At 40.3% G+C, this 13,190-nt stretch overlaps 2 protein-coding genes across 2 annotated transcripts in view; one reads left to right on the top strand and one right to left on the bottom strand.

The window, feature by feature from the left end:
- The window catches only part of ubac2 (UBA domain containing 2), a 153,360-nt gene that overhangs the window by 54,995 nt on the left and 85,175 nt on the right, over positions 1-13,190 (top strand). The window lies entirely within an intron of this gene.
- LOC144595492 (G-protein coupled receptor 183-like) lies at positions 1,308-12,233 on the bottom strand. The gene is made up of 2 exons (XM_078403019.1): positions 12,115-12,233; positions 1,308-2,429 (listed from the first exon to the last, which is right to left on the bottom strand). The coding sequence occupies exon 2, from the start codon at positions 2,382-2,384 to the stop codon at positions 1,308-1,310; it is 1,077 nt and encodes a 358-aa protein (XP_078259145.1). The 5' UTR covers positions 2,385-2,429; positions 12,115-12,233.

Below are 13,190 nucleotides of genomic sequence, written 5' to 3'. Positions count from 1 at the left end.
GACCGCGGGAGAACAAAGAAGGGAAGAAATTGAACTTTTTTTTGCCTTCCATCACAGTGAGGAATGTGGAGGAGTCATTGTGGTGGATGTTTATGTTAAAATGTATTTTGTGTGTTCTGGTGCTTTTAATTGATATGACTGTACGGCAAAACAAATTCCTCATAAGTTGCAAAACATATTTGGCTAATAAAGTATGATTATGCTTATGATTATGCTGACTGGATAGCATGCAACAAAAGCTTTTCACTGTACCTCGTGACAATAAACTAAACTAAACTAAATGGAGTGTAATTGCAACTGCAATGTTAAGTTGAATGAGAAGCTATGTTTGAGCAAAGTTGAATGTATAACCCAATCAAAGTGAAGAAATGGAAGCCAAAGAGACTGCAGATGCTGGAATCTTGCGCAAAAAAAACAAAATGCTCAAGGAAATCAGCAGGTCATGCAACATTGTAGAGGAAATGGAAGTCAGGACCCTTTTTCAAGACTGGAGTAAAGGGAATAGGGAAGTCCCCTCTACTCCAACCATGAAATAATGACCCGACCTGAAATGTCTTCTGTCCATTTCCATCCACTAATGCAGTCTGATCCGCTGAGTTAAAAAAGGAATTTGTTTTTGCACAAAGTGAATAAATCGCACACCATTGCAAAGATTGAGTTTACCACTCATAGCCCCGTCCCATGGAATAGACAAATGGAAAATTATTGACATTATCTCTTTAAATTTTTACATAATTAAATTTCAAGGAAAGAGAAAATTACAAATATAAATTAAAATGATTGAAGACGTATTTATACATGTATATATATATATATTTATATACAAAATAACTGCATTTCTTTTCATTTATCCTTCATCATGTTGAAGACAAAGCCAATATTTACTGTTCATCGCTAATTGTTGTTGATCAGTCTTGTTGAACCTCGTTGCAGTCCACTTGGTGAGGTGCTGTTGGAAAGCATTGTCTGGGATGTTGATGCAATGATGTTAAAGAAACAGCAAACTTATTTCCAAATATTATCAAGTGTAATGTGAAAGTGCTGCTTTTCTCACATCTGTTCTCTCGTTTATCTGAGGAGGGATGTGGGCGAACAGACAGAGGTTGAAAAGTACAGTCAATGGAACCTTGACGTGTTGCTGCAGTGCATCTTGTGGATGAAACTTTGCTGCAGCCATGGTGTTTGGGAGTGAATGTGTTTAGAGTGCGGATTTGAGCGGTAATCAGGTAATACACACTCTGAGAATGGATCCGGTTATGAATGTAATTGCTGTGGTTTATATATCCACGAATTGCACCAAAAAAGATCTATAAATTGGCATCAGAAATCGTCCTCGCTGCCTGCAAGAGACTCCCTGTGCCAGGTAAGCAGTTGTCAGCTGTACTCTTAATTCCACTTGAAATGGATACACTAACAGGCCGCTTGATCATCTTGAGGACGATGCTTCTGTAGCCCTTGCAGGCAAAGAAATAGATGAAAGGGTCCAGGCAGCAATTTAAGTTCATTATGGAAACAGTTATATGGAGAGCCATTTGAAAATACTGTTGTTCCTGGCAGGTTGGTCTATACTGCAGCTTTTTGACCATGTACTGCATAATGACCATGTGGTATGGGGTGAAACATATGAAGAACACAAAAAGGACAAGTAGGATAACATTGTTGGCTTTTTTGTTCCGTCCGGATCGTTCAGTTAAAGGATTCTGTTTCGCTGTCCTGATGAGTTTTGAACTGACCTTAGAATAACTAAACACCATAAAGACCGCAGGTAGGATGTAACCCACAATGCAAGCAACAAGGAGCATTTCTGGAAGTCTTGGCAATTTTTCAAAATTTGGATATTCCATGCAGGTTATGAAGTTGCCTTGAACTTTTTTGGACATTGTTATCAGTAACAGTGGTATGTTTTGGCAAAGTACAATGCACCAGATAGCTACGCATATCTTTTTGACGTTGTGGATGTTTCTAAACTTGGAATAGCGGATTGGATATATGACAGCGATGAACCGATCTAAGCTTAGGAAGGTCATGAAGCTTACACTAGCATATATGTTGCTATAACAAATAAGTGCAGTTATTCTGCAAAATATTTCACCAAATGGCCAGTTAAATCCACGTGCGTAGTACACTATCCGTGCAGGTAAAATCGCTGCAAAGAGAATGTCTGAGATCACCAGATTTATGGAGTAAAGTGTCGTTGAATTAACTTTCTTCTGTTTCCTTTTTATGGCCAAAATAGCCAAGATATTCCCAAAGATACCAATGATACATATGATAGAGTAGACAAAAGGTGCAAAGATTCTGGCTATATTGCGGTGGAAATACAGATCACATTCTTCATTGGTGATATTTGTAGAAGTGTTCTGATGAGCTGTTGAATAATTCATGGTCAAAATCTCTCCCACTGGTTCCTTGGAAACTGGAACTCAGATCTGTTAAAGAAACATATCATTGATTTAGTTCAAGATTTAGCAGGCATTTACCATTTGTGCTGTGGGGCAATAGTTTAATAAATGTGGCATATTATTGTAAAATTTGGCATGTCTCCAACGACTCTTTCCAATTTCTGTAGACGCTTCGTAGAAAGTAACCTATTGGGATGCATCACAAAATGTGTAGGAAGGAACTGCGGATGCTGGTTTATACTGAAGATAGACACAAAGTGCTGGAGTCAGCGGGTCAGGCAACATCTCTGGAGAAAAGGAATAGGTGACATTTCAGGTTGGAACCCTTCTTCAGGCTCTGAGTCTGAGGAAGCGTTCCTACCCGAAAGGTCACCTAATGCTTTTCTCCAGAGATGCTGCCAGACCTGCTGAGTTATTCCAACATTTGTGTCCATCTTTGGGATGCATCACAGCTTGGTTTGGCAACTGCACTGCCCAAACCAAAAGAAATTGCAGAGAGTTGTGGACCTCACTCATTGGGCAGAAGATACAAAGGCTTAAAAGCATGAACCACCAGATTCAGTAGCATCATTCTTCACCGCTATTATCTAACTACTTGAGCTAAGTTTTCTTCCCAATCTCCCAAGCTATGAGATTGCAGCCATTGCACTTTTTAAACTCTGCATTTTCTCTGTAGCTATAAACTACAATGACGTAGCACTATATTTTACACTCTTTGTACTACTTGTTGTAATTGTAGTTGTATGGCATGATTTTATTCATGTATGGTGCGATTTGACTCAACAGCATGAAGATTAAAGTTTCAGTCCTTTTACTGGACTGGACTGAAAACACCGATGCGCTATACAGAAAGGGCCTGAGCAGACTTTATCTGCTAAGGAGACTCAGGTCCTTTGGAGTGCAGGAGGCACTCCTAAGGACCTTCTATAACACGGTAGTTGCATCGGCCATTTTCTATGGAGTGGTCTGCTGGAGCAGCAGCATCTCAGCGGCATAGGGAAGAGACTCGACAAGCTGGTCAGGAAGGCCAGCTCTGTCCTGGGTTGCCCCCTCGACTCAGTGCAAGTGGTGGGAGAGAGGAGGATGATGGCAAAGCTAACATCGTTGCTGGACAACGACTCCCACCCCATGCAGGACACTGTCACTGCACTGAGTAGCTCCTTCAGTGACAGACTCCTTCACCCCAAGTGCGTGAATGGGAGATATAGGAGGTCCTTCCTTCCAGCTGCTGTGAGACTGCACAACCAGCACTGCTCCCAGCAGACGAGTCAACAATAACAGCTAAGAACACACAGAAAACTGATGACAATTTATGTATCTTTTATTTATAATGAATGATCTCTTGCTATTCACTTTGCTGCTGTAACACTGTAAATTTCCCCAATGTGGGACGAATAAAGGAATATATTATTATTATTATTTTAAGTCTCAGTATATTTGGTTCTTTCTGTTAAATCAAATGTCTTTTACTGAGGTTTTATGAGTCTGGCTGATGAGGAGCAATGGCAGAACAGAACAAAATAGGGAAACAAAACACTGTAATAGCAGAAGGATGAATTGTTCAGATAAGATGTTTGGGAACAATTCGTTGGTAAACAGTCTGCCTGCTGCTTTCACTACCAATGCAAACTTTCATATGTAAAGTGCAAGTGTGCAATCCTAACCTTAGACCATAACACCTGGTGTTGCTTATACTAGCTTACATATACTCCTAATTTCTTCTCAGTCTCTTTCGTTCATGGACACAGTAGCCAGAATGGCCTTCCAACTTTACAAGATATCCAAATCCTTATAACTTTAGCTCTTGGACATCACAGATTCTAATTGTTTCATCATTGGTGGTTGTTTTTATCAGCCAATGCCCAAAAGTCTAGAATTCTCTCCTTAAACCCCTTCACCGTGCTCCCCTTGTCTCAGGGAATCCCATTAATACCTCTTTGGCTAAACTTTTAGCTCCCTCCTGAAATGTTTTCTTGGCAGTTAAGTATCAAATTTAAGTTTTGCAAAGGATATTTAATACTTCACATTGATACAAATGCTTATAAATGCAAGTCATTCTATCCACCAGATAATCGTATTTACAATCATTTTTGCTCAAAATGAACTTCATTATGAAGAGGAATATTTCTGGACGTGCTTAAAATGATTTCAAAGGTTTAAAGAGTGCAAGAGTCAAGTAAATGTGCAATCAATCACTTCATTGCTGGACCTTTTGACGTAAGGTTAAGCTTGGTACTTCCAATCGAAACTATACTGGCTTATGTTTCCCCTCTATCGCCTATTTTATACTGCAAATCTACAGTATTCTTCAATACCTTCTCCAGGCCTTTGCCCTTCTACCCTTTGTTCCGATACCTCTTTCAGCATAAAACAAATGCTCAATTTGATTACTTTGCCATTTGCCTGAATGTTCTCTCTCTGTCATTGCCAATTCTTTCTCATAAACCTCAGATTCCAAGATGGCACTCAACCCAGGCGACTATTTGTGTGCTAGCCACAGAAGCAGATCTACAATCACATATTATAATCGCTCCACACTTTTATCATGTATCTCTACACTGTAAACAGCTCGATTGTAATCATGTTTTGTCTTTCCGCTGGCTTTTCACAGTACCTCGGTACACGTGACAATAAATTAAACTGAACTGAACATTATGTTTCTTATTTGTCTAAAAGTCTTTCTTCGAATATACATCTCATTGCTCTTCTGAAGCTTAGCCTTGCCTTAGACAGCACCACAAAGCAACCTGGCCATGGTTATCAAAAAGAGTCAGAGGAAATGATTGATAACATCGCTAACCAAAGCAGTAACCAGAGGATTTTCGTATTCACCAAATGAAGACTAAGTAGTGAAAAGGAAAGGAATAGTAGAATTTGACAGTATCCCAGCAAGCAGCATAAAATCGAATTACAGGAGTTTCATTGGATATGTAAAAAGGAAAAGATTTGCAAAGGCTAAGATGGATTCCTTCCAGACTGAAATAGGAAAATACATTGAGGAATAAGGAAATGGTAGAGAAAATAAACATATCATGGAAGGAGGGACAGAAAGACCAGGGAACTGCACATCCAGAATAAATTAGACACACAGAGAAATTTGTATAAGCAAATAATTGATAACAGAGAAATTAATGGGCCTGAAAGACTATAAAGCTCCAGGACCTGATGACCTGCATTGGTGTATTTTGGAAGAGGAAAGAGTTGACGCACTTTTGGCCATTTTACAAAATTCCATTGATTTCAGAATGGTTCTGACAAATTGGAATGTAAAATATGCAACTCCACAATTAAAAAATAGAGAAAGCGAGAAGATAGGGAACTATAGACAAGTTAGGAAAAAAACAGTCAAAGAGGAAATCCCAGAGTTTATTATCAAGGAAGTAGTAACATAACTTTCTGGAAATAATAGGACTGGGAAGAGTCAGCATTGATGTATGGAAGGGAAACTAAGATAAATCTTTTGATATAGTAACTAACAGAATACATGAGCAAACTAGGTTATCTGGTGTATTTGGACTTTAAAACATCCTTTGATAAGATGCCATGCAAGAGTGTAATAAACAAACTTTGAATGCATGTCCTATTGGAATATGTCAATTAGAATATGTCAATTTGCTTCGATCAAAGGTGTCAGATTTGCTTATGACAGAACTCACTGGCCACTTGTGGCAAGGATAACAGGTGTTTGTAGAGAGTGATGGATTTTGGAAACAAGAACAATGTAACCAGGACCTTGTTTGAATAGAGGTTAAAGAGTGAGCATTTTGCTGACTGCGAAACAATTAAATCAAACACAAAACTTTATAAAACCAAGGAGCATAATCAATTAAGGAGGCAGGTGAGAGGTGCACCTGTCATCTGAGGTGAGAGCTTGCATTGCAATGGGAAAACATTAATAAAAATGTAATAATATAATTAATCAATGAGAAAATATTAATTAAACATTAACAGATGAAGAACATGAGAAGATAGCAGAAGTCGGCGTATCTTGAACCCTTGCACCTGTTCAGTAACACCATGGCTCTACCTCAGTTCCACGCTTCCCCACTAGCCCATGTCCATAATCTAGTTCAGTTTAGTTTATTGTCATGTGTCCCGAAAAGCTTACGTGTTACGTGCTAATCAGTCAGCGGAGAGACCATACATGATTACAATCGAGCCATTTACAGTGATAAGATATATGATACAGAAATAACATTTAAATGTTGCTGTGGGAGTAGAGATTTTAAAGAGTGGAACGATTGTAATATGTGATTATCACAATCTGCTTCTATGGCTAACACACAAATAGTCACCTGGGTTGCCCTGTCTTCACCGTACTCAGCAGCTGAACCTCGATAGGCCTCTTGCAGAATGAAATCCAAAGATTCACTTTTCTTGGTATGAATAAATGTTTTCCCTGTTCTGCCCTGAATGACTGACCCCTTTTTTAAAATTGCGACCTCTGGCTCAAGACTCCACAGCCAGGGTAAAAAAAAATCAGGTCAGTCAGCCAATAGGAGAGACTGAAGAAGCATCCCAACCCAAAAAGTTGCCTTTCCCTGTTCTCCAGAGATGTTGCATGATCTACTGAGTTACTCTAGCCCCTTATGCTTTTGCTCAAGATTCCAGAATCTGCAATTTTCTTATGTTGATGCTCCCATCTACCCTCCCAGCAATTGTACGACATTAGCCTTTGGCAACAAAGATTCACATGTGAGACTCTGGAACATGTGCATCACTTCCCATATTTCAGGAGCCTCTTCTCAATAAAGGCAGATCCAGATGAAGGGTCTTACCTGAAATGTCGCCTATCCTTCCCTCCATAGATGCCGCTTGAGCTGCTGAGCTCCTCCAACATATTGTGTTTCACTCAGGCACTTGAGTTTCAAAGGATATGGGGAAACCTCATTGAAACCTACCGAATAGTGAAAGGCCTGGATAGAGTGATTGGCCAGAGGATGTATCCACTAGTGGGAGAGTCTAGGACCAGAGACCACAGCCTCCTAATAAAAGGACGGACCTTTAGAAAGGAGATAAGAAGGAATTTCTTTCGTCAGAGGGCGGTGAATCTGGAATTAATTGCCACAGATAACTGTGGAGGCCAAGTCAATAGATATTTTTAAGATGGAGATTAGCAAATTCTTGACGAGTAACGGTGTCGGGTGTGGGGCGAAGGCAGGAGAATGGGGTTGAGAGGGGATGATAGATCAGCCATGATTGAATGGTGGAGTAGACTTGATAGGCTGAATGGCCTTTTTCTGATCCTAGAAACTATGAACTATGAAAATCAGTTCTGTCTACCTTGTCAAGTCTGATATTTCAATGAGATCACTTCTCGTTCTTCTGAACTTGAGAGTCAGGCAAACACAACAACGCAGGTATCAATCTGGTGAATCTTTACTGCACTTGCCCTATCGCCAGGATATATTTCCCTAGCTAAGGAGTCAGGATAATGAAGACTCTTATTTGTAAACCAAATTCCTCACGTGATCTCATCAGGGCTCTACATAAATGGAGGAACATGTCTTTTACATGTCTTGTAACAATCTTTTACTCAAATTCTCTTGCAACATAGGCTATCATATGTTTGCATACTTAATTGCTTGTTGAACTAGTAAATTAACTTTCAGTGATCCATGTACAATGATGTCGATGCCCTCTTCAAATCCAAGATCTTTCAATCCCTCGCCATTTAAAAAATATTCTGCCTTTCCATTTTTATTCTCCCAAAGTGGGGACATTTTTCGACATATTTTATCTGTAATGCCCTTTCCCATTTACCGAGGTTGGTTACATGGCCAATAAAGGCTCTCAGTTTCCAATTCAAAACCCACACTGCCATCTACATTGCTATCAACGGGTAGACACATTATATTTGATCGTTGACCCAAATAATTACTGTAGACTCTCAACAGTTAGTGATTGCAGTATTTCTGTTTCAATTGCAGGGCAGAAAAGATGCCAAAAAATGATCATTAAATACAATCATGAGAAATTGCTTTGAATCACAAATTTGTTACTCAAGAGTGCAGAACTTGCAATCTCATGCGGTAATTCAAGTGAAAATCATAAATGCATTTCAGGAAAGACTAGAGATAATAGATAAACACACGGTGATGAAATGTAGAGTGATGTTAAGAGACTTGTGCAATATAAGTATCAGGTTTAGGTTCTTGAAAGGAGATGACGGGACAATGGAATAAAATTCTGTAAATGCTTAGTTGCATAAGTAGAAAAGATCTGCAAGGTATAACAGGTAACAGCTCTACTGATAGCGCCTGTGACCTGGATTCAGTCCCGACCTCCAGAGTTTCCTCCTGCAATCCAAAAATGTCTGGGTTGGTAGGTTAACTGGACACTGTACATTGCCCCAGGTGTTTGGGTGAGTGCTCGAATCCAGTGGAAAGAAAAAAAATGAGAGTGTTTGGGTTTGATTCAAATCTTTGCTTGAGAGGGTCACAGGCTCAAATAGCTTGTTTCCTCAAATAGCCACTCCTTCCCACCCTTCCCACCCCCTCCCCAGGTACTTTCCCCTGCAACCGCAGGAGATGCAACACCTGCCCCTTTACCTCCCCCCTCGTCTCCATCCAAGGACCCAAACAGTCTTTCCAGGTGAAGCAGAGCTTCACTTGCACCTCCTTCAACCTCATCTTCTGTATCCGCTGTTCCAGGTGTCAACTTCTCTACATCGGCGAGACCAAGTGCAGGCTCGGCGATCGTTTCGTTGAACACCTCCGCTCAGTCCATCTTAACTTTCCTGATCTCCCGGTTGTTCAGCACTTCAACTCCCCCTCCCATTCCCAATCTGAACTTTCTGTCCTGGGCCTCCTCCATTGTCAGAGTGAGGCCCAGCGCAAATTGGAGGAACAGCACCTCATATTTAGCTTGGGTAGTTACACCCCAGTAGTATGAACATTGACTTCTCTAACTTCAAATAGCCCTTGCTTTCCCTCTCTATTCCCTCCCCATTCCTAGTTCTCCCACCAGTCTTACTGTCTCCGACTACATTCTATCTTTGTCCCATCCACTCCCCTGACATCAGTCTGAAGAAGGATCTCGACCCGAAAAGTCACACATTCCTTCTCTCCAGAGATGCTGCCTGTCCCGCTGAGTTACTCCAGCATTTTGTGTCTAGCCCCTTTTCCAAGCTCTAAGACTGATCTTTTGCTTGAAGTGAAGCAGGGAGAAGAATCAAAACTCAGTCTTGCAAAGACCTGTCAGATGAATACTAAGGAATAGGTAATTAAAGTTATTGAAGAAAAGAGTGTATCGGAGATACGGATGGAAGCGTTTGGTGGGATGTGGGCCAAGTGCGAGAAAATAGGATGAGCCTTGGTCAGCGTGGACATGATAGGTCAGATAGGATAGGATAACTTGATATGGAGCAGAGGCAGGGAACATAACTCATCATGCATTTATAAAATGTTAAATTATTTGTTCCCTGCTACTGTTCCTCAGCAAAATACCAAAACACATTGCTGAAGAAAGTAGTGTGGAACCCAGGAGGTAACGATTATTAATCATTTGGTGAACTTCTGACTAACTTATGGGGAAAATAGCTAGGTTCATGAGGGGGAAAGAAATGGAAAGGTATGCTGATGGGGAAAATTTAAAGAATTAGAAGTGGATCATGAGGTGCAGAACCATGAAACCATGAACCAAAAGGACACAAAGTGCTGGAGTAACTCAGCAGGCCAGACAACATCTCTGGAGACCCATTCTGGTCGGGACCCTTCAGAGTCTTTTTAGGTGGGAACGGGCTGGACAAGGGAGGATAGGATGGAATTAAAGTAAGTGGAGATAAATTTAGTGGGGCAGGAGCAGGCAGAGATGATGGGTTTACAGGGCAGTCCTGTTTTTGGATTTTAGGGGAGGAGAGAGGGACGGGCAGTGCGTGGCTGTAAAGTGGCGTGGCTGATAAGTTTGTAGGCTGTGGAGGGGAGATCACCAGAGGCGATGAGATCAGATTTCTTTTTAGGTGGGAAGGGAATAGATCAAGTGGGCTGAATGGGCTGGTTTTGTGTTGACTCTGTTATTTAACTCTTTGCACTTTTAACTATGTGTGATTTAGCAATAAACGTAGTAACATTAGTTACATCAATTTAATCTGCTTACAATTAATGCATTTAAATAAATAATTTCTTATTTTCTTTTTTAAAAACTTAATCTGAATATTTTAACTCCACATTAATATTGCATGAGGGTTATTCCCCTTAGTATTTTCTAAATTTCTGACCCCAACCAGCCTGATCCCACCTTCTCTTTTCAACTACACTGTTCCAAGCCTCTATTTTTTCCTAATGTGAACCTCCATCCCATTCTCATTGCAATCAAACTGCGATCACAGTTTAACACTGCTTGAGAGGCAGGAAACATGTTCCCAATGTTGGGGGAGTCCAGAACAAGGGGCCACAGTTTAAGAATAAGGGGTAGGCCATTTAGAACGGAGATGAAGAAAAACTTTTTCAGTCAGAGAGTTGTGAATCTGTGGAATTCTCTGCCAATTTCATATCATATCATATATATACAGCGCGGAAACAGGCCTTTTCGGCCCACCAAGTCCGCGCCGCCCAGCGATCCCCGCACATTAACACTATCCCACACACACTAGGGACAATTTTTTACATTTACCCAGTCAAATTAACCTACATACCTGTACGTCTTTGGAGTGTGGGAGGAAACCGAAGATCTCGGAGAAATCCCACGCAGGTCACAGGGAGAACGTACAAACTCCTTACAGTACAGCACCCGTAGTCAGGATCGAACCTGAGTCTCCGGCGCTGCATTCGCTGTAAAGCAGCAACTCTACCGCTGCGCTACCGTGCCGTACCATTTGTATGTGACAAATAAACTTGACTTGACTTGACTTGACTCAGAAGGCAGTGGAGGCCAATTCTCTGAATGCATTCAAGAGAGAGCTAGATAGAGCTCTTAAGGATAGCGGAGTCAGGGGGTATGGGGAGAAGGCAGGAACAGGGTACTGATTGAGAATGATCAGCCATGATCACATTGAATGGCGGTGCTGGCTCGAAGAGCCGAATGGCCTACTGCACCTATTGTATATGGAGAGGTTTTGTGGGATGGAATGAAGTTGGCTCTGGTTCTTTCTCTTCCTTTATGTTTAAGAGACCCTGTTAAAATTTAGGATCTCACTGCTTGGAGAGCAGGAGAGAAGTAAATCACATATTTTAGTATCGTGTAACTAATATGTTGATTGAGCTTTTCACCTATAACCCTGTATTTTTTTAATTGAAATATGTTCATCGATAGTATAAACCATGTTTCATTTTGGGGAAGGAATTACTTGATTACTAAAATATTGCTTTTAACACCTCTAGATGATTGGTCTTCATTTGTCTCAATTTGTCAATTTTTAAAAATTGACAAAAAAAATTAAAATCTTTAAAAATTGTCAATTTTTAAAGCCTTTTCAGAAATACAAGACAATTTAAAAAAATGTGTGCATTCAAAGGTATTTTTAAGAAATTAAAACTCTTTAGGAAAATTGTTTTCCAATTCTCACATACTTTATCCAGTACAAACTCTCAAAAGCACTGTACACAAAAATATTGTTTATATTTAAGAAATATTCCAGAATGTACCATTTTAATAGAAATATATCACAATATATCAAAATGATCTATTACAAGATTAAACATAATGATTAATTCTGAAAATGATTATATAAATACCACATTAAATTTCTCAAAATCTGAGTGTTGGTACTTACACACCGAACTCCTGTAATTTCTCTCAGTAGCTGGACAAAACTGCCGATCTTGTGATGTTGTACCTGGTTTCAGATTACATTCACTGAACAAATCTGCAATATATCAGATAAATGTAGTTTTGATGAGTTAGCTTTTTAAAACACGAGCTGAACCTTGAATAGCTTATCTGTTTTCTGTGGTTTGTTCCTGCAATGTGCTCAACTCATGTCCATCCCATTCTGAGAAGTGAAACCTTTAGCGGTTCTTACTCACTACACGTGTATCTCTACAAACTTTCTGACAGTTATACACCCACAATGGTTGGGTTATCCCATGATGACTTCCCATGATGACTCTCCCCGCAAGTTTCGACTCAAAGCTTTTTATGTGACAGTACAAGGTGAGAATGGAGCAGAGAGGGCAGAACAAAATCTGGTTTCTTCATGAACAATTTGGAAGGACTAAGGAGAAGGTGATAGCACAGAGCAATACTACATAGGAACGTTCACATCAGCCCAAGATGTCTGTGGCGAACATGATGGCAAATTAAATCAATCCCTTCTGTCTGCGCATGTTTGACAGCACTGGGGCTGTACTCGCTGGAGTTTAGGAGGATGACCTCATTGAAACTTACCAAATAGTGAAAGGCCTGGATAGAATGGATGTGGAGAGGATGTTTCCACTAGTGGGGGAGTCTAGGACCAGAGGCCATTGCCTCAGAATAAAAGGATGTACTTTAAGAAAGGAGATGAGGAAGAAATTCTTGAGTCAAATGGTGGTGAATCTGTGGTATTCATTGCCACAGACGGCTGTGGAGGCCAATGAATAATTTTAAGGCAGTGGTTGACAGATTCTTGATTAGTACAGGTGTCCAGAGTTATGGGGAAAAGGCAGGAGAATGGGGTTGAGAGGGAATGATAGATCAGCCATGATAGAATGGTGGAGTAGAGTTGATGGGCCGAATGGGCTAATTCAGCTCCTAGAACTTACGAATTTATGTCCAATATCTGACCAATTCCTTCATATCCATCTACCTACCTGAAAAATATTTAAACTTCACTACATATCAGCTTCCACCACAATCACTGGCAACATG

The sequence above is a fragment of the Rhinoraja longicauda genome, chromosome 7, assembly GCF_053455715.1.
Source record: "Rhinoraja longicauda isolate Sanriku21f chromosome 7, sRhiLon1.1, whole genome shotgun sequence".
NCBI classification, from domain to species: Eukaryota; Metazoa; Chordata; class Chondrichthyes; order Rajiformes; family Arhynchobatidae; genus Rhinoraja; species Rhinoraja longicauda.
This window is presented reverse-complemented; position numbering and strand designations above follow the sequence as displayed.

Bases quoted from the DNA above. Each gene is read 5' to 3' on its own strand.
- LOC144595492 (XM_078403019.1), bottom strand. From the start codon at position 2,384: ATGAATTATTCAACAGCTCATCAGAACACTTCTACAAATATCACCAAT.